The sequence below is a fragment of the Heterodontus francisci genome, chromosome 9 (assembly GCF_036365525.1).
Source record: "Heterodontus francisci isolate sHetFra1 chromosome 9, sHetFra1.hap1, whole genome shotgun sequence".
In the NCBI taxonomy this organism is placed as follows: Eukaryota; Metazoa; Chordata; class Chondrichthyes; order Heterodontiformes; family Heterodontidae; genus Heterodontus; species Heterodontus francisci.
In genome coordinates this window covers 115,694,502-115,713,229 of record NC_090379.1, presented here as the reverse complement: position 1 = coordinate 115,713,229, position 18,728 = coordinate 115,694,502, and the positions used below count along the sequence as shown (strand labels likewise).

The following is an 18,728-nucleotide window of genomic DNA, read 5'->3' as shown; positions in this document are numbered from 1 at the left end:
TTGGTGAACATAAAGTTCAAATACCTTTATATTTTAAAAAAAAAAGCAAAACTTTTCCCTCACTAAATCAAAATTCCTGCAAGAAACCATCTTGCAGGGAATCAGCCCTTCTACATTGCACACTCTGGGGAAATGGTGCAGTGCTGCTAGCCAAATTAACAGTTTGTGGATTCAGTTTTTGAGAGAAAAAATGGGTCAAAGTGAATTGCCCAGTCAGACACGAATGTTTCTACTAGGTGGACATTGTAATCCAGTTGTGTTTAAACAGAGATGCTAACTGGGAAAAGATTGTGTTGCAAATTAAACTAGAGAAAGCCCAGACTTCTCTATGATTGTATCCTCTTTGAAAATTTTATTACCAATTTCTTCTCTCATTAGTTATGTTGGAATGAACTCTCGTTTCTAATTCGTGGCCTTACTGAGCAGGGGCTGATGAAGACTGTGGAAATAGAAAATTGCTGGAGGGACCTTTCACAGCAGTGTTGGCCCCAGGTAATAGAGTTTGATTTGTTCGGTTTCTCTTCAGTAAATTAATCTGTTGGTGGTTATGCTGCACCTCCATTCATAGAAATTGAAGTTTATTTACATGTTGTTTCTAAACCATATTTCTCTTGCTTCTTCCAGGAGTTCATTCAAGTGATAGAATCTGTATTTGGATTGTGTTCAGAACTGGCAAAGACAGATAAAGTGGAAGACCAGATGCCAAATGAAGGAAGACATATTCAGTAAAATAGCATGCTTAGATTAACTTCTGCAAAGAAAACTCTAGCCTTATTCTTGGTATTTTGCTATTCATAAGTGCAATTCATTTGGGGTTGGGGGGATATTTTGTATTTTTTACTGATGCTGCTAAACTTAATCAAATGTTCAATTGTGAATATTTTATGTAGTTCACATTGGACTATTTCTAATAATTGGATCATTTTATATTGTGCTTGCAGCTCCCACATTTTGTGGGTTTTTAATGTGGCAATTTACAGTAATTAGAGATCCATTTCAGACTGACAGGGCAAGCACTCAATGAAGAATCCTTATGGAGACAGAGTCTAAATCAGGAAGTGACACTGAATTAAATATTGTAACGTAAAATCATGTACAGAAAGATAGGATAGAGAGAAGAGACATAAAGTAAAACATCATTCTAAGTTAAATTCTGAAGGAATGAAATGCCACATTTCTAAAATTAAATTTTCAGTGCCTGAGAGGTTGTTTGGACATAATTAAGACTTAACACGCCATTAAAATTCACTTGCACTTGAATGGACAAGCCTTAGCTTTTCTGGTGTTTTGAGTGACAGTGGGGTAAGTACCACAGGTTCGTGTGTTCTAATACCAAATCTGTTGCTGTGCTGATACCTCCAAGTGCCCGATTTCTATATTTAACTGTGCACATGTGGATGCTGTTGTCCAATTTAAAGCATACTAACAGTGAGCGCCTTTAGCCCCAGTTATTCCAACCACAAAATCTGGGCAGATTTTTAAAAAAATTATCTTCAAAGTGGGAAGCCAAATTGAGGTGGAAGTGGCATAGTGGCAATGTTACTGGTCTCTGGGGCCATGAATTGAAATTTAATTAAATTATGGAACTACCAGATTGTTGTTAAAACCCCATCTGGTCAGGGAAGGAAATCTGCTGTCCTTACCTGGTCTGGCCTATATGCCTGATAGGAGTGACCACTCCACAGTCCCATCTTCACAATGAGGACACCCCATTGTATTGTATGGTACTACAACTGTGCTAAATGGGATAGACTCAGATCAAGCAGCCAGAACTAGGCATCCAGCCAACATGGTGGGCCATCAGAATTGTATTTAACCACAATTTGTAATCACATGGGCGGTCACATCCCTCACTCTACCATTATCATCAAGTTGTTCCATGAGGAATAGCACCAGGCATATTGAAAAATGAGGTGCCAACCTGGTGAAACAGCAGCATGTGCTAGACAGAGCAAAGTCATCCTACAAATCAAATCTCTGCAGTCCTGCCACATCATGAATTAGTTTACTTTGAATCGTCAGTAAAGTGATGGAAGGTGGCATGGACAGTGTTATCAAGCAGCACTTGCTCAGTAATAAGCTGCTCACTGCTTCTCAGTTTGGGTTCCACCAGAGCCATTCAAATCCTGACCTCATTATAGCTTTGGTTCAAACATGGAGAATCGAACAGAATTTCAGCGATGTGGTGAAAGGGACTGTTCTTGACGTCAACGTCAGTGTGAATCGGGGAAAAATATGATTGTGGTGGTTGGAGGCCAAACACCACTGCAAGAGTTCCTCAGTTTTTAGTTTTAGTGATACAGCACTGAAACAGGCCCTTCAGCCCACCGACTATGTGCCGACCATCAACCACCCATTTATACTAGGGGCAATTTATAATGGCCAATTTACCTACTAACCTGCAAGTCTTTTGGCTTGTGGGAGGAACTGAAGCACAGGGAGAACTTGCAAACTCCACACAGGCAGTACCCAGAATTGAACCCGGGTCGCTGGAGCTGTGAGACTGCAGTGCTAACCACTATCCTATGGCTCACCCATCTGTAGCTGCTTCATCAGTGACCTTTCCTCCATCACATGCATAGAAGTGGTGATATTCGCTGATGATTGTTCAGTATCATTTGTAACTTCTTAGATACTGAAGCAGTCCATGCTTGCATGCAGCAAGATCTGGCCAACATTCAGACTGATAAGTAACATTTGTGCCAGGCAATGACCGGCTACCCTTGACATTCAATGGCATTACCATCGCTGAATTCCTCCAATGACTAGAAACGTAACTGGACTAGCCCAATAAATACTGTGGCTACAAGAACAGTGGCGCGTAACCCACTTCCTGATTTCCCCAAAGCCTGTCCACCATCTACAAGGCACACGTCAGGATGGTTGCAGCTCCAGCAACACAATCCAGGACAAAGCAGTCCACCCAATCAGCAACCCATCTATTAGGTTAAATATAAGCTCCCTCCACCACCGACACCCAGTGGCAGCAGTATGTATCAGCTGCACGATACACTGCTGCAACTTACCAAGGCTCCTTTGACAGCACCTTGCAAACCTGCAACCTAGAACAACAAAGGCAGCAGATGCATGGGAACACCACCACCTGCAAATTCCCTGCCAAGCCACACACCATCCTGACTTGGAACTATGGGTCAAAATCCTGAAACTCCTTCCCGAGCAGCACTTTGGATGTACCTACACCACATGGACTGCAGTGGCTCAAGAAAGCAGCTCACCAGCACCTTCTCCAGGGCAAATCGATGGCAGTAAATGCTGGCCTTGCCAGTGATGCTTATATTCCCAAATGAATTGAAAAAAAAAGAGACCTTTTAGCCATTTAAGTTCAGCCCTCTACGACCTACCTATTTCAAGCTTTTACCAGAATAAAGAAATCTTCCTGCATCATGTGGACCATGTGTTTAAATTATTGTAGTTGCTCTTTGTGATGTAGTATTTAACCAGATAAACAGTATTCAAGCATCATTAACTAACAGTGCATGTCGCTAATTCAGAACTCAATCCAATAGCTTCTGAACCTTTTAATAGTTGGAGGGGACCTGATCTTTCTATGTAATAAAACTTATTAATGTTGGCCATGGATTAAATAGAGGGTGGAAATAGGCAATGTGATAATAAAGACATGACACATTTTACTTTAACAAACTGTATATTTAAAATCAAAGCATTAAATATAAATACCATCATATAGAATAATGCCCACAAAATATTTAATGCTCATTCTTAAAGACATAATTCCATGGAATTTGACAATTAAGGTTTATATCAGCATTAACTATATAAAATGCTTGTTTATATATAAATAAGTTCAATTTGGACATTTGATTTTGCATACAAAAATAAAAATCTTAACTGTACATTTAATAGAAAATATTAAGCTGTAGCATGACTTGTCCACTAGAGATTGTCCTTAACTTTCAGAGGGACTGTCAGCAACTGCAAAACACATACAATACAAAAATCTGTACAAAACTGTACATATTATACACCATGTACTATGCTAGTGAAAATGCACACATTGTCATCCTAAGTTTGAACATGCATAAGTGTGCGGTCTGAGCTAGGCAGGTAACTTAAGTTCTTAAACCCGAAAGTTGGTCAGATTAGAATTACAGATGGGAGGAGGCTGCTCTGTTACAGTACCCCTGATGTACAGTACCTGTCTTTATAACCAAATAAGCTTAGCAGGAGAGCAAGCTGGCAAGGTTGGCAATGCACAACGGCTGTCGCTTGGCAACTAACCCCAACAGTCTGGCAGGGAGCGCAGGAGCACCAAGATCAACCTTAAAAATCAGAAAGCAAGGGGAATCTCAGCATTTAGTTATCAACGTATTTTTTTTAAAATTCTAATTTGCTTTTAACACATCGTCTTTACCTGAGTCAAGTAGATAAGTCTCGTTATTTCCTTTCCATTGTGTGTGTCAGGCTGCAGAATCCAGCCACTTGGCAGCATTTCCCCTCGTACAAATTCCTTCACGGGCCGAGGCATCGATTCCTCATAGATGGACTGCATTGCTAGAATGTACTGCTGGTCCTGGTGAAAGAACGATGGATTCAAACCATGTGCATACTGCTGCAAGCTGGAGTGTAATTGACAACCTCAAATTACTCTTCTTGCTGATTAACCATATCCTTTCCATCCCGACTAGAAAGTGGGAAGAGCTCCCTGATTTTTTTATCAGTAGATTGAGGCAATCTGCTCTTCTCCCTCCTCAACTTATTGGGATTTATGTAAATGCAAGGACAGGCATTGTCAGGAGGTAAGTGATATCACTCATGGAAAAATTGAGTTCTGTATTATTTCTGTATTCCACTGCATTACAATAGTGCCTACAATCCAAAAGTAATTTATTGGCTGTGAAGCACTTTGGAGGTTATGAAAGGAGTCACAAAAAGCACATTTTAAGTTCTGCATCACCTATCTGACCTCTTTCAACATTTCTCAGTGAATAGTAGGTCATTCGTGTGGTATCATGCAGAATATCAGTGCTAGGGCCATAAACAAAGCTGTCAGGTGAAGAGAGGGTGGGAAAAGGAAGAGATGAGTGATAAATGGGATTTAATGTGGGCAGAGGGAAGGTAATGAGCCCTTGGAAGAGAAATAATTTAAATGGCTTTTGGCTTAAGGACACTATACCGGACAGGGAATGGTGGTGTTGGGGATAGCTCTCTCAGCAGTAATCAGGGCACTCTTTAGAGGAATGTATTGCCAAAAAATGACTGACGATGCACTGGAACAGCCACATTGACTACTGTGTACAGTGTTCACCAGACAGTGAAGATATCCAGACTGGAAGCAATGCAGAGAACTGCAATCAAACTACTGTATTCAAGGTGTTTGAGCCATGACGAGAGGTTGAACAATCTGGGTTTGTTTATTCTGAAATAGGGTCATGGGAATAGTATTCAAAAGTAGATAGATCAAATCTCACTAATATGTTTGACCATCATTAACAATGAAACCAGAGAACACGGGTCCAGCTGCGACAAGGAAAGTTGCACACATTAGATTTAAGTGCTTTATGTAGGAGGTGGTAAACCTACAGAATGTAACTGTCCAGTCAGGCAGCTTTGTGGCGAAAAAGAAATGAGGGTGAACTGGATCATTATTTGAGAATTGGGTGATTTGAGCATCAGTACATTTAGAACTTATGAGCAGTCTTTTCTGCACGTTCTTGTGACCCTTGGGTGTATAAATTCAAATGTCAGAGTGAGGAGAGTGTTAATTGTTATTCAAGTAGTGCAACAGGGTATCCACTGCTCTAGCACGAGAAGAAATAAGCACCAAAAGGAAGGTATGCTGTTGCTCTTACCTCTTTTGCCTCCACACTGATGCAGCAGAAGTCCCTCGGCTGGTTGAGGTAGCACAAAGAGGTGTCGTTCACAAGGTAAACTTGGAGAGAAAATGCCAAATATAAATGGGCCATGAACTTGCAAAGAACATCATTCAGCATTTTCTATATTTAAAGCTATGTGATACAGATTGAGATTGAATTGCAAGAAAAAAATTACTGCTTAATATCAGTTGCAAATGAATTATATATAAATATGTAGCCTACACATTAAACCACTGACCACTTATCAACTGTACTTGGATGGCCACCTATTTAAGAACTGTACCAAGTCTCCTGTTTGATTCTTTAACTGTCTACTTCTATCCCACCATACAGCACAGGAGGCCATTTGGCCCATTGTGCCTGTGCCAGCTCTTTGAAACTGCTACTTAATTTGTTCCATAGCCCTGCAATTTATTCACTTTCAAGTATATATCCAATTCCCTTTTGAAAGTTACTATTAAATCATCTCCCCTTTCAAGCAGTGTATTCCATTTCATAACATTCGCTGTGTAAAATCTTTTATCCACATACTGCCTCTGGTTCTTTTGGCAATTAACTTGGTCTGTGTCTTCTTGTTAACAACCCTACTGCTAGTGGAAACAGTTTCTCCTTATTTACTTTATCAAAACTCTTCATGAGTTTAAACACCTCTATCAAATCTCCTCTTTACCTTCACTGCTCTAAGGAGAACAGGAGGCTGTAGTGTGCCTAATCGCTAAGTGTCTACCACCCCCACTTTACTTGCTTATAACCTTTTACATTTCTAATATTTGCCAGTTCTGAAGAAGTGTCACTGACCTGAAACGTCAACTCTGTTTCTCTCTCCACAGATGCTGCCAGACCTGCTGAGTATTTCCAGCATTTCTTGTTTTTATCCCATCTTCTCCGGTCTCTCCACATAACTGAAGTCCCTCATCCCTAGTATCATTCTAGTAAATCTTCTCTGCACCCTTTTCAAGGCCTTGCTTCCTTCCTAAAGTAGGGCCTAACCAGTGTTTTATGACTTCTTTGCTTTTGTACTCTATGTCTCTATTTATAAAGCCAAGAATCCCTTATGACTTTTTAACAGCCTTCTCAACTTGTCCTGCCACCTTCAAGAATTTGTATGTATATTATGCAAAATATCTATACACACACCTCCCCCAGGTCTCTCTATTCCTGCACCCAGTTTAAAATTGTACCATATAGTTTATATTACCTCTCCTCATTCTTCCGACCTAAATGTATCACTTCACATTTCTCTCTGCTGAATTTCATCCAAGTGTCAGCCATTTCACCAGACTATGTTCTCCTGAAGTATGTTACAACCTTCCTCATTGTTTACTACATTTCTGAGTTTTGTATCATCTGCAAACTTTGAAAATATGCTCTGTATACCCTAATCCAGGGCATTAAGATATAGCAAAAGAGCAATACCGATCCTTGGGAATTCCTGCACACTAAAGCCTGGCTACTCGACCCCAACCAAACCCGACTATGTGTCGGGTTCGGGTCGGGCATTTAAAAAAATTAAAGGACTGGGGTAGGTTCGGGTTGGGCCTGGGTCAGGTTTTAATTTCCCCGAGCCAGGCTTTACCTCAGACTGACACCCCCTCCCCACACCATGGACCTAGATGCAGATACTGGACACTCCCCATTCCCCACGCCACACCATTCAACATCCTTTCCCCTGTCTCCGGATGGAAAAGGCGCTGCAGGTACTGTCACTGTCTCACACCCACGGGATCAGTAGTGGGGAGTGGGACCATGGGCTGTGTCAGGCCTGCTCCCGGTCTCAATGTGTCTCAGAGCCGGGGTGGGGGGGGGTCAGTAATGGGGAGCGGGACCATGGACTAAATAAAGCCTTGCTACCCGACCCGAACCTGACCAAAGCCGACTACGTGTCTGATTTGGGTTGGGTCTGTATTCTGTATGCAGCATGCGGGTTTGGGTCGGGTATTTCAAAAAATTAAAGGACTCGGGCCCGGGTCGGGTTTTAATTTTATACCCGAGCCAGGCTTTACTGCACAGCCATCTCCAGTCTGACAAGCAATTGCTCACCACAACTCTAGCCAATTTCATATCCATGCTGTCACTGCCCCTTTAATCCCATGAGCTTCAATTTTGTTAACAAGTCTATTATGTGGTACTTTAACAAATGCTTTTTTGAATGTTTACATACATAACAGTGAGGGCACTACCCTCATCAATCCTCTGTTACTTCAACAAAGAACTCAATCAAGTTAGTCAAACATGTTAACAAAGCCAACTGACTTTCATCATAACTTGATGCACAATAAAAAATTCTCATCCCACTTCTGGTCTTTTTGTCAATTATCTTAATTCTGTACCCTCTGATTACCGATCCAACTGCCAGTCGAACAAGTTTCTCCCTTTCAAAACTCCTCACAATTTTGAGCACCTTCATTAAATCTCTATTAACCTTCTCTGCTCTATCGGATCGCTCATGACCCAGTCCAAAGTTGAACATGAGGGAATGTTACTCAGCATTCTGCTCCTATTTGTCTGCCAGCAAAAATCTAAAAAGGACTGCAGAATTGCTACTTATTTACTTGCCTTGTGGCAGATTCTCCAGTCGTTTTCTACAATCAAACCTAGTATCCGCTGCCAAAACATCTGAGGGATGAGGATTTTATTCACATTTGTTCACATATCCTGAAGAAAGTCTGCACAAAGTCCTCAAATCAGTGGGTTTAGATGTGCAGACTTTTAATGTCGTCAGGGACAGTGCAGAAATCTGCTACGTAAATCCTCTTGGTGGATGCTAAGATAGGGATGCCCAAGCTGATTTGTCTGCAGATACAGAGGGCTTGGGTCCTCAGTAAATATCCTTGCGTTACTTCTCCTTGAGAAAGGCTTTGTGTGAACACCTGGAGCTCCTATGGAATGTTTAAAAAAGTACCAACAGAATCTAAAAGTTATCTTGATATACCTGTGAAAACACCAGCCAACCAAGTTTAGTGGGCATTTTGTTATTACCATCAGCAGCAGGTAGGTGCCTATTTGGTGCGAGAAGACTGGACGTCAGTGGGAGCAGGGTGAAGAAGCCCCTCATCTGTCAGCAATGACTTGGTCACGGCTCCTGTTCACACTGGCAGATCCCCAGTAGGAGCTCACATCTGACATACTCAAGAGTGAGACCAACCACAAACAGGGTTAAGCCAAGACAAACTGGTGTCAAGACCACACCGGCCAGAACTTGCAGACACACATAGAAGCACTTCAGAAAACAAGTGTAATCGGTCAGTGAAGGGACACAAGTTACTCCCACCAGTTTCGAGAGAAACCCCTTATATGATGGCCCATGCATAGGAATAATGAGCTATTTTCTGGTGTGTAGCTCACAAGGCTTGGTCAAAATGATTGCTGAATTTCATTGGGTATCCCAAGGATTGGGGCAGATTAAGATCAGCCACCTAACCTGATCTCTCACATCGTCATTGCCCAGAACAACTAATCCCTGAAAGAACAGAAGCCAATCACATAGAAGTGACTGCATTAAATTTCTCCAACATCTTTTTCTTAAATCTTCATTTTTCAATTGATATTTGTCGGTCGTTTCACCGAGCCCTGGGAATAGTAGCACCTTACCGAGCTCAATGCCATTTCCCAGCTGCCGGTGTACTTCCACAGTTTTTATTGCCTTGTCATAGAGCTGCCTCTTGCTGTGATCTTTCACCATGCACCATACACAATGCAATGGTTTCTCAATCACGCCAACACCCATAAAGCCATGTTTTGTTGGGGAGGTGTACTGCTTATAGAACATTAGGATCCCCTTTTCTGTGCAGTGGTATCTAATGAAGACAAAAAGTATTGAAATTACTTCACACAAAGTTCATTTTGGGGAACAAAATAAAGCACAAAGCATTTCTTCTGCTTTTGTGTAGAGTTGAGCACAACATCTAGGTAGTACTGAGGGAGTGCTGGACTGTCGGAGGTTAAACTGATGCCCCACCTGCCCCCTCAGGTGGATGTAAAAGATCGCATGGCACTAGTGACGGCGCAGTGGCTAGCACTGCAGCCTCACAGCTCCAGCGACCTGGGTTTGGTTCTGGGTACTGCCCGTGCAGAGTTTGCAAGTTTCCTCTGGATGCTCCGGTTTCCTCCCACATGCCAAAGACTTGCGGGTTGATGGGTAAATTGGCCTTTGTAAAAAAAATTGCCCCGAGTGTAGGTAGGTGGTAGGAGAATTGAGGGAAGGTGGGGATGTGAGAGGGAAAAAATGGGATTAATGTGGGATTAGTATAAATGGGTGGTTGATGGTCGGCGTGGATTCATTGGGCCAAAGGCCCTGTTTCGGTGCTGTATCTTGAAGAGAAGCAGGGGAGTTCTCCCCAGTGTCCTGGCCAATATTTATGTTCAGCCAACATCGCTAGAACAGATTATCTGGTCATTATCACATTGCTGTTTGTAGGAGCTTGCTGTGCGCAAATTGGCTGTGGTGTTTCCTACATTGCAACAGTGAATACACTTTAAAAGTACTCTGTGACATACATAGGTTGTGGGAAGTATTATAGAATTTCTTTAAGGACTGAAAGGGTAAACTTAGTAGATTTGTTTTAGTTGTTAGAATAATTGCACCTACCTCCATCCAGCTGCTGCGTTGCCGTTAAGAAGGTTTCTGAGATTGTTGAACGATGCCACCATGATCTGGAAAGAGAGTTTATCATGATGTATTTTGTGGACAATGTAAATAATAGACTTTAAAACGTGAAGTGTTGGTTCTGGATGGCTGACAGGTCTTGAACCTGTGACCTTTACCACTTAGAACAAGAGCAGCAGGTGGCTGGGAACACCCCCACCCCCGCAAAGTCACAGTCAAGGGCAACTCGAGATGGGCAATAAATTCCAACCATAGCTGTGATGCCCACATCCAGAGAATGAATAGCAAAACAAAAAGCAGCATGCGGTATGGTATCGGTAACATTTTGATCCCTGATCTGGGCAGAATCAGTTCATCCTAGTTGGGTGGAGTACTGCTACAATTGGCTTCAGTGCACCAGGATTTAGAAGGCTGGGGTGGTCGGTGGGGCAGGGAGTAAGGTGAGGTGGTGCACAAATCACCTCGAATTTTAGAACAATATCCAGCTGCCCCCGCAGGAATTGTACTTAGAGGGACATTATGTGAAGGCTTAGCTATGATCCTCCCTGCTGAAATTCACTGCCTAAACTCACATTAAGATTGGGCCACTCGAAAGAGGGATTGAAGGGTTGTCAGCATTCTCATCATCATAAATGGAAGGGACAATGCATCAACAACAACATAAATCTGGGAAAACTTACCTCTGCTTTAACAGAAGCAACAGTGTGAGTTGCCAAATCCTGGTATTTTTTAAGACAGATGGAACTTGCTGTGTAACTGTTGTCTTTTGTTGTATTCCCTGAAATTAATTCAACAGGTGGACAGGAAGCTGCTGGAAGAAAATTAAATGTTCAATATTCTTTATTGCTCTCTACAAAAACATCTTCAGCACTCCACATATCCATTGACAATTTCAATTGCCATCTTAACCCATTATCGCAGTTAAACCACATCTCTTTCCTTTGCCAAAACTCCCAGCCTTATAAAACCACAAGATTTCCAACAGGCATTGCAGCAAAAAGAAAGATTCTTGGTGTTTTAGTGGAAAGGTCACTAAAACCATGAAGCACCATGTCCCAAGCTGTTAAAAAAGCAAAAGGAATGTTGGGATGCTTAGCAAGGGTTGTACTACATAAATCCACAGAGGTGACTTAAAAACTGTATTTGGCCGCAATGAGAGCACAGGTATGTGCAGTTTTTATGTCATCATTTCAGACAGAAAAATCAGTTATTGGAGAGGGGACAGAGAAGGATATTCAATGATGGAAGAAGGGACAGAGAAGGATATTCAATTATTGGAGTGGGGACAGAGAAGGATATTCAGTTATTGGAGAGGGGACAGAGAAGGATATTCAGTTATTGGAGAGGGGACAGAGAAGGATATTCAGTTATTGGAGAGGGGACAGAGAAGGATATTGAGTGTTTAGAGAGGGGTTTTTGAGTTAACGTGTTTTCGTAGTGTACAATCAGCATGTGTATTTTCAAAACGACACAAATTGTTTTTTTCAACGGAAAGCCATCAGTTTGAGCAGGTCTGCTAGATTTGCCTAAAAGAGCTTCGGGCCTCAGCAACTGATGACATGGCTGCCAATGGTGGAGCGATGATAATCTGCAAAGTGCAAGAATTGAAGGAGTGCAGAGATCTTGGAGGGTTTTGTGGCTGGAGGCGGTTACAGAGATATGGAATGGTGAGGCCATGGAGGAATCTGAAAACCAATATAAGAAATTTAAAATTGAGGTGTTACTGGACTGAGCCAATGAAAGTCAGTGAGCACAGAACTGATGAGTTAAATGGAAGTTGATGCAAGTTAGGATACGGGCAGCAGAGTTTTGGATGAGCTCATGTTTACGGACTATATTGATTGTTACTCACCATGGAAACTTTGGATGATTTCAGTTGCTGGATGCTCTGTTACATTTATCTGTGAAATTTGAGATGCTGTGCGTCCTCTGCTGACTATCATGGGATCAGCGCTACTTTTGTTCTAGCATTAAAAAGACAGTTAAATAATGAGGACCTGAAATAACAATATCATAGTTTATAGAGTGTTAAAAACAGCAGTGGACATCTGTACCCAAAATGTCTGCACAGAATGACAGCAATAAAGGTTCATAGATCATTTTTCGGCTTGTGGAACTCCTACGGACTAGATTAGGGGTCGGCAACCAGTGGCTCTGGAGTGGCTTGCTGCTCCGTAATGTCTAATATGTGGCTTCTAACCTTTATTGGCCGGTTCTCAGACAATTCAGTGAATTTTAAACTGAAATAAGCTGTCAATTCTCCCATCATAGTCTTCATAATAAAGTGTGTTGACTGTCTAGAAGAAATGTTTTAGTATGACTGGCAGCATGTATAGAAGTTGTTTTTGTGAAAATGAATGCGCACCTGGTGAACTAACAGATGCTGATTGGTTACAGTTTTAATTCATGGTTTTTAATCACCGACCATTTAAATATCTTAACAGAGAGCTTCAAGGACAGGGAATCATAGCCCTCCTACTTTTAGGATGAGTGCTCCCTTTCAAGCGAAAATTGCAATTATTTGGAAAAAATATAGGAGAGATTGTTATGGAACATTTTTCCACTGCTACTCCTACCAGGAGATCTGCTGTCATGGTATATCATACTTAACTATCTTGCGCTGTAGCTCATCTGCAACCACTCTGTGACGTCCATCATCTATCTACACCTAGGTCAACCCCTCTTTCTGCTGCCCTCCACTTTACCCTCTAGAAGAGATCTCTGTAGCTTTTCAGCTTTGATCAAATGGCCAAAATGCTGATGTTTTCTTTTCTGAATGTCATTTTTTAAAGAGTTCTTTTTGCTCTTGTAATTTCAAGCACCTCTTCATTTGTCTTAAACTCTGCATAAGGAATTTTAAGCATATGTCTTAGCATCCACATTTCAAAGGCCTCTATTTTCTTCTGCAGATCTTCACTTATTGTCCAGGTTTCTGAGGCATTCAGGAAAGTGGATAGAATGTCGTATCTTATGAGTTTTTTCCTCGTTAAAAGCTTGAGTTTTCTTGTTGTTAACACATCCTTCATCTTCACAAAATTACTTCTGGCTATCTCTATTCTTCTTCTGACTTCAGCACTGCATCTACTTCTGTTATTATTTGTCCTAAACAGACAAACTTATCTACTTGTTCCAGTGTGATACCATCCACTTCAATCTTCACTCTGGTTTCGTCTAATGTTTTCCTTCTATCTACCATCGTTTTTGTCTTTTTGGTGTTCATACTCAATCCATATTCTAAACTTCTCAATTTTACTTGATCTACAATATTTTGTAGGGCCTCTTCTAATTATGCAAGTAGCCCTGTCTCGTCAGCATACCGCAAGTTTGTTGCGTTCTTACTTCCAATTTTTACACCTGGAAGTACATTTAATTCTCTGAATATTTGTTGTGTACAGATTGAATAATTTTGGCGACAGTACACAGCCTTGCTGTACTACTCTCTTCACTTGAAACATATCTGATTGTCCATTTTCTAGCCTGATGCTCACTATTTGGTCCCTATATAGGCTCTGGATAAATCTCACATCTTTACTGAAATGTTACATTTGGTGATTGAATGCTTTTTCATAATCTATAAAGCATATGTAAATGTTTACTTCTAGATTTTTATTGAAGATGGTCTTAATCCAGACTGTGTTTCACCAATTTCTGCTTCAAGTGTGTTATTCTTGCTTTCTATTATGATTTTCAAGATCACTTTAATGAGATGACTCAATAAACTTATAGTTCTAAACCAATTGCACTCCATTGCTTTAGGTTTCTTAGGTATTTTAAAGAATAATGAATGTCTCAAGTTACTTGGAGTGTATCTTTTGGTATGCATTTGATCACAAATTTCTGTTATCACTTCTAATTCTGTTTCTCCAAGGGCTTTTCGGTGTTCTGTTGTTACTTCGTCTCTGCCTGGAGCTTTTCCTGTACTCATCAATTTCAAAGCATTCTTTTACCTCTGATATCATAACATTTGGTCCTTTCTTTGCCTCTAAATCTTGAGGACTCCCTCAACTTGGATTATTATACAATTCACTTATATATTCTGTCCATCTTTTTGCTACTGAATCCCTTTCAAACAATATTTTACCATCTTTGTCTTTTATGCCCCGACATAAGATCACAGTTTGCAGGAAATAGAGGCCTTTTCTGGCGACATCTTAAGTGTTATGATCAAGTCATATCAACTGATCTGGTAATTGTCATGGGTGACTTAAATACTATAATCAGTGAAGGAACATCAGGAACTGTCAATATGGTCTTGGATCAAGAAATGAGAGAGATTGATACAATTTTGTCAAGAAAATGATCTGATGGTGGCAAACACCTTTTTTAAGTAACCAAAAAGACTGCATACTTGGAGAAATCCAGGTGATGTGCATAGGAATCAAATAGATTATGCGATGATGAAACTATGTTTTAGAAACAGTATAAGGAACATTCATACGCATCCTGGTGCAGATATATATTGTCTCCTTACGGCAAAAATTATGAAACTGAAAATACCAAAAAAGAAAAAGGTGTGTGACCACTTAGACCTAGACATGCTGAAGGATGAGATCAGAGAGGCAATCACACTTAAAAAAGTATGAATGTTCTGTTTCCTCTATCCTGAAAAAAACAGAGGTCTCTGAACAATAGAAAACAAATGGAAAAACATGAAGTAGAGAATGCAACATGCTGCAAAGGAAATATTACCCAAACGGAAAAGAAAAAGAGATGACAGGTGAGATATTAGCAATGATGATAGAAAGGGGACAGAAAGGAAACACACCTGAGTATGATGTAATTGAAAAGAAAATCAAGAATGCATGTAGGAAGGCTGAAGAGAAATGGTCTAATGAGATCTGTGATGAAATACTGGAGCTGGAAAGTAATCACAAAATCAGAGTTACGCACCAAAAGAATAAATATTTGACCAATGGAAAGAAAGGGATAACAACAGATAGTGGTGCATAGAAGACAAAGACAAAGATTTTTGCATTGATTAAAACATTTTTTAAAAATGCAATACATAAATCACAAGAAACCTTTGCTAGTCGACTTCAAGAATTTGGAAAGAAATGCTAAATGTTATATTAAGACATCTTGACTCAGACACATCATTGAACTTTTCAGCATTTGTTTCATATTCTTATAGGCACCAGCAAAAGTCATGCAATTGTCTGTTTACTGCATCAGATAACCATAATGTTCATTGTGTTCTTGATAAACAGTTTTATCACCTTAATTTGTGCTTATTCCTTTATTTCATCTTTTAAAATGTTATCTCTTTCTGTCTTGCGGCTCTGGACAGTTGGTATTTTAGGCACATTTCTTAAAGACGGCTCTTCCGGTAAAAACGGTTGCTAACTCTTTGGGTAGATTTTTATTTGTCCATTCACAAGCAGCGTGCAAAATATCTAGCCCATTATTCTCTCTGCACAGAAGCTTAAAACACCGAGTTAACTAATCAATAAGGCTGGTGCCTCTCCACCATCTACAAGGCGCAAGTCAGCAATGTGATGGAATACCCGAAGCTCGACACCATCAAGGACAAAGCAACCCGCTTAACTGACAGCCCATTCACCAACATAAACATTCACTCCCTCCACCACTGGTGCACAGTGGCAGCAGTTTATATCATCAACAAGATGCACTGCAGCAACTCACCAAGCCTCCTTTGACAGCACCTTCCAAAGCCACGACCTCTACCAACTAGAAGGACAAGAGCAACAGTTGCATGGGAACACCACCACTTCCAAGTTCCCCTCCAAGTCACACACCATCCTGACTTGGAAATATATCGCCGTTCCTTCACTGTCGCTGGATCAAAATCCTGGAACTCCCTTCCTAACAGCACTGTGGGTGTACCTATCCCGCATGGACTGCAGCGGTTCAAGAAGGCAGCTCACCACCACCTTCTTAAGTGCAATTAGGGCTGGGCAATAAATGCCAAGGATGAATTAAAAAGAGATTTGACATGGGACAACATCCTGCAACAAACAAGTTTCTAAACTTACAGTTTGTGGTCTGGTTCCCTGCCCAAGTGCTCTAATTTTACAGAGTCCTGCAAGCAGTGAAGATGGTGCTTCAGTTATCACTTGCTCAATCAGGACAGTGTGCTGCTTTAGAGAAAAGCAAAATACTGCGGATGCTGGAAATCTGAAATAAAAACAAGAAATGCCGGACCTGCTGAGTGGTTCCAGCATTTCTTTTTATTGCTGCTTTAGATTATTGAAACTCTGTTGCTGCCTCATTACAATTCCTTTCTGTTCTACCAGCAATCACAGGAGTCTATTTTGTAATTTATCTCTATTACAGTTGTCTCTGGTTGCATCTCTATATGACATCTGCTAAAAGTAAAATGTTGCCTTGTGCACTAACATGATTCCTGGAGATCAGATGTAAAAACGATCAAGATGGTCGACTGCATAGCTTTTTACCTTTTTTCAGTAATTTTATAAAATATATATATTTGACATTTTCAACCTCTTAGGGAATGCTGCACTGTCGGAGGTTCTGCCTTTCAGGTGAGAAGGCAAACCGAGGCCTCATCGACCCTCTCAGGTTGACATAAAAGATCCCATGATCTTTTTCGAAGAACAGAAAGAGATTTCTCCCTGGTGTCCTGGCCAATATTTATGCCTCGACAACATCAATAAAACAGATTATCCAGTCATTTATCGCATTGCTGTTTTTGGGAGCTTGCTGTGTACAAATGGTTGCCACATTACCTATATTACGACAATGATTTTTTAAATATTCGTTCCTGGGATGTGGACGTCACTGGCTATGCCAGCATTTATTGCCCATCCCTAATCGCCCTGGAGAAGGTGGTGGTGAGCTGCCATCTTGAACCGCTGCAGTCCATGTGGGGTAGGTACACCCACAGTGCTGTTAGGAAGGGAGTTCCAGGATTTTGACACAGTGACAGTGAAGGAATGGCGATATAGTTCCAAGTCAGGATGGTGTGTGACTTGGAGGGGAACTTGCAGGTGGTGGTATTCCCATATATCTGCTGCCCTTGTCCTTCTAGGTGGTAGAGGTCGCGGGTTTGGAAGATGCTGTCTAAGGAGCCTTGGCGCATTGCTGCAGTGCATCTTGTAGATGGTACACACTGCTGCCACTGTGCATTGGGGGTGGAGGAAATGAATGTTTGTAGATGGGGTGCCAGTCAAGTGGGCTGCTTCATCCTGGATGTTTTTGAGCTTCTTCAGTGTTGTTGGAGCTGCACCCACCCAGGCAAGTGGAGAGTATTCCATCACACTCCTGACTTGTGCCTTGTAGATGGTGGACTGGCTTTGGGGAGCCAGGAGGCGAGTTACTCGCCGCAGGATTCCTAGTCTCTGACCTGCTCTTGTAGCCATGGTATTTATATGGCTACTCCAGTTCAGTTCAGTTTCTGGTCAATGGTAACTCCCAGGATGTTGATAGTGGGGGATTCAGCGATGGTAATTTCATTGAATGTCAAGGGGAGATGGTTAGATTCTCTCTTGTTTGAGATGGTCATTGTCTGGCACTTGTGTGGCAGAAATGTTACTTGCCGCTTATCAGCCTAAGCCTGGATATTGTCCAGGTCTTGCTGCATTTCTGCACTTCAAAACCACTTCATTGGCAGTAAAGCACTTTGGGATGTCCTGAGATCATGAAAATTGCTATATAAATGCGTTTAAAAATAGCAGAACTTTGATTGAAGTAATTTGATTCCTAGGTACCAAACCAAACTGGGATACTAGAACAGAGAATAACTGATGTTGTATCCATTGCACCCACATAAGAATGAAAAAAACTTGAGTTTTCATCAGCCAATCAATGCTCGTTTACCAGTGACTGAAGCCTCACCTTGATTTGGAGGTTGATGTCGGGTGAGGCTGTGTTGCTGCTGCTGTAGCCTGATGTGGGATTGGAAGACAGACTAAGATTTGACCCAGTGCACAAACTGCTTCGGCTAGCTACGTTCTTCACCCTCCCTTCCTCCTGTTGAAGGGAAAAAAATAGCAAAACATCCAAAAATTAATATTCTAATAATCAGCCCAACCAAATCCTGACAAAACGTATTACTGCTCTAAGGAAGTTGAAGATTAATGAAATAATATTCTTGAAAGGTATGAAGAAATTCCCCAGAAAATGCATGCATACAAACTATTTTCTTCATTTTTACATTAATGGCATATTTGTAATTATGTTCTTTACTCCAATTTCTGATTCCATTGCCAATTTTTTCTTTCCTTTAACAAATAGTTAATAAGTTAATTTCCTCTAGTTACAGCTTTAAAATGCACATCAAGTACTTG

At 41.1% G+C, this 18,728-nt stretch overlaps 2 protein-coding genes across 6 annotated transcripts in view; one reads left to right on the top strand and one right to left on the bottom strand.

Annotated features, from left to right (window-relative positions):
• Positions 1-3,708, top strand: part of cdan1 (codanin 1) — a 92,002-nt gene extending 88,294 nt beyond the window's left edge. Inside the window, exons 27-28 of the mRNA XM_068038218.1 lie at positions 379-492; positions 625-3,708. Coding sequence (XP_067894319.1) covers positions 379-492; positions 625-729 — 219 coding nt within the window. The 3' untranslated portion in view covers positions 730-3,708. The remainder of the gene's footprint in view (positions 1-378; positions 493-624) is intronic.
• stard9 (StAR-related lipid transfer (START) domain containing 9) overlaps positions 3,704-18,728 on the bottom strand; it is a 298,527-nt gene continuing 283,502 nt past the window's right edge. For 4 of the 5 annotated variants that reach the window (XM_068039742.1, XM_068039744.1, XM_068039745.1 and 1 more), the window contains 8 exons: positions 18,277-18,411; positions 12,314-12,425; positions 11,142-11,272; positions 10,444-10,508; positions 9,447-9,652; positions 5,832-5,911; positions 4,394-4,552; positions 3,704-4,301 (listed from right to left, as the gene is read on the bottom strand). In XM_068039742.1, coding sequence (XP_067895843.1) covers positions 4,200-4,301; positions 4,394-4,552; positions 5,832-5,911; positions 9,447-9,652; positions 10,444-10,508; positions 11,142-11,272; positions 12,314-12,425; positions 18,277-18,411 — 990 coding nt within the window. In that variant the 3' untranslated portion in view covers positions 3,704-4,199. The remainder of the gene's footprint in view (positions 4,302-4,393; positions 4,553-5,831; positions 5,912-9,446; positions 9,653-10,443; positions 10,509-11,141; positions 11,273-12,313; positions 12,426-18,276; positions 18,412-18,728) is intronic. The other variant, XM_068039743.1, reaches the window with a different exon arrangement.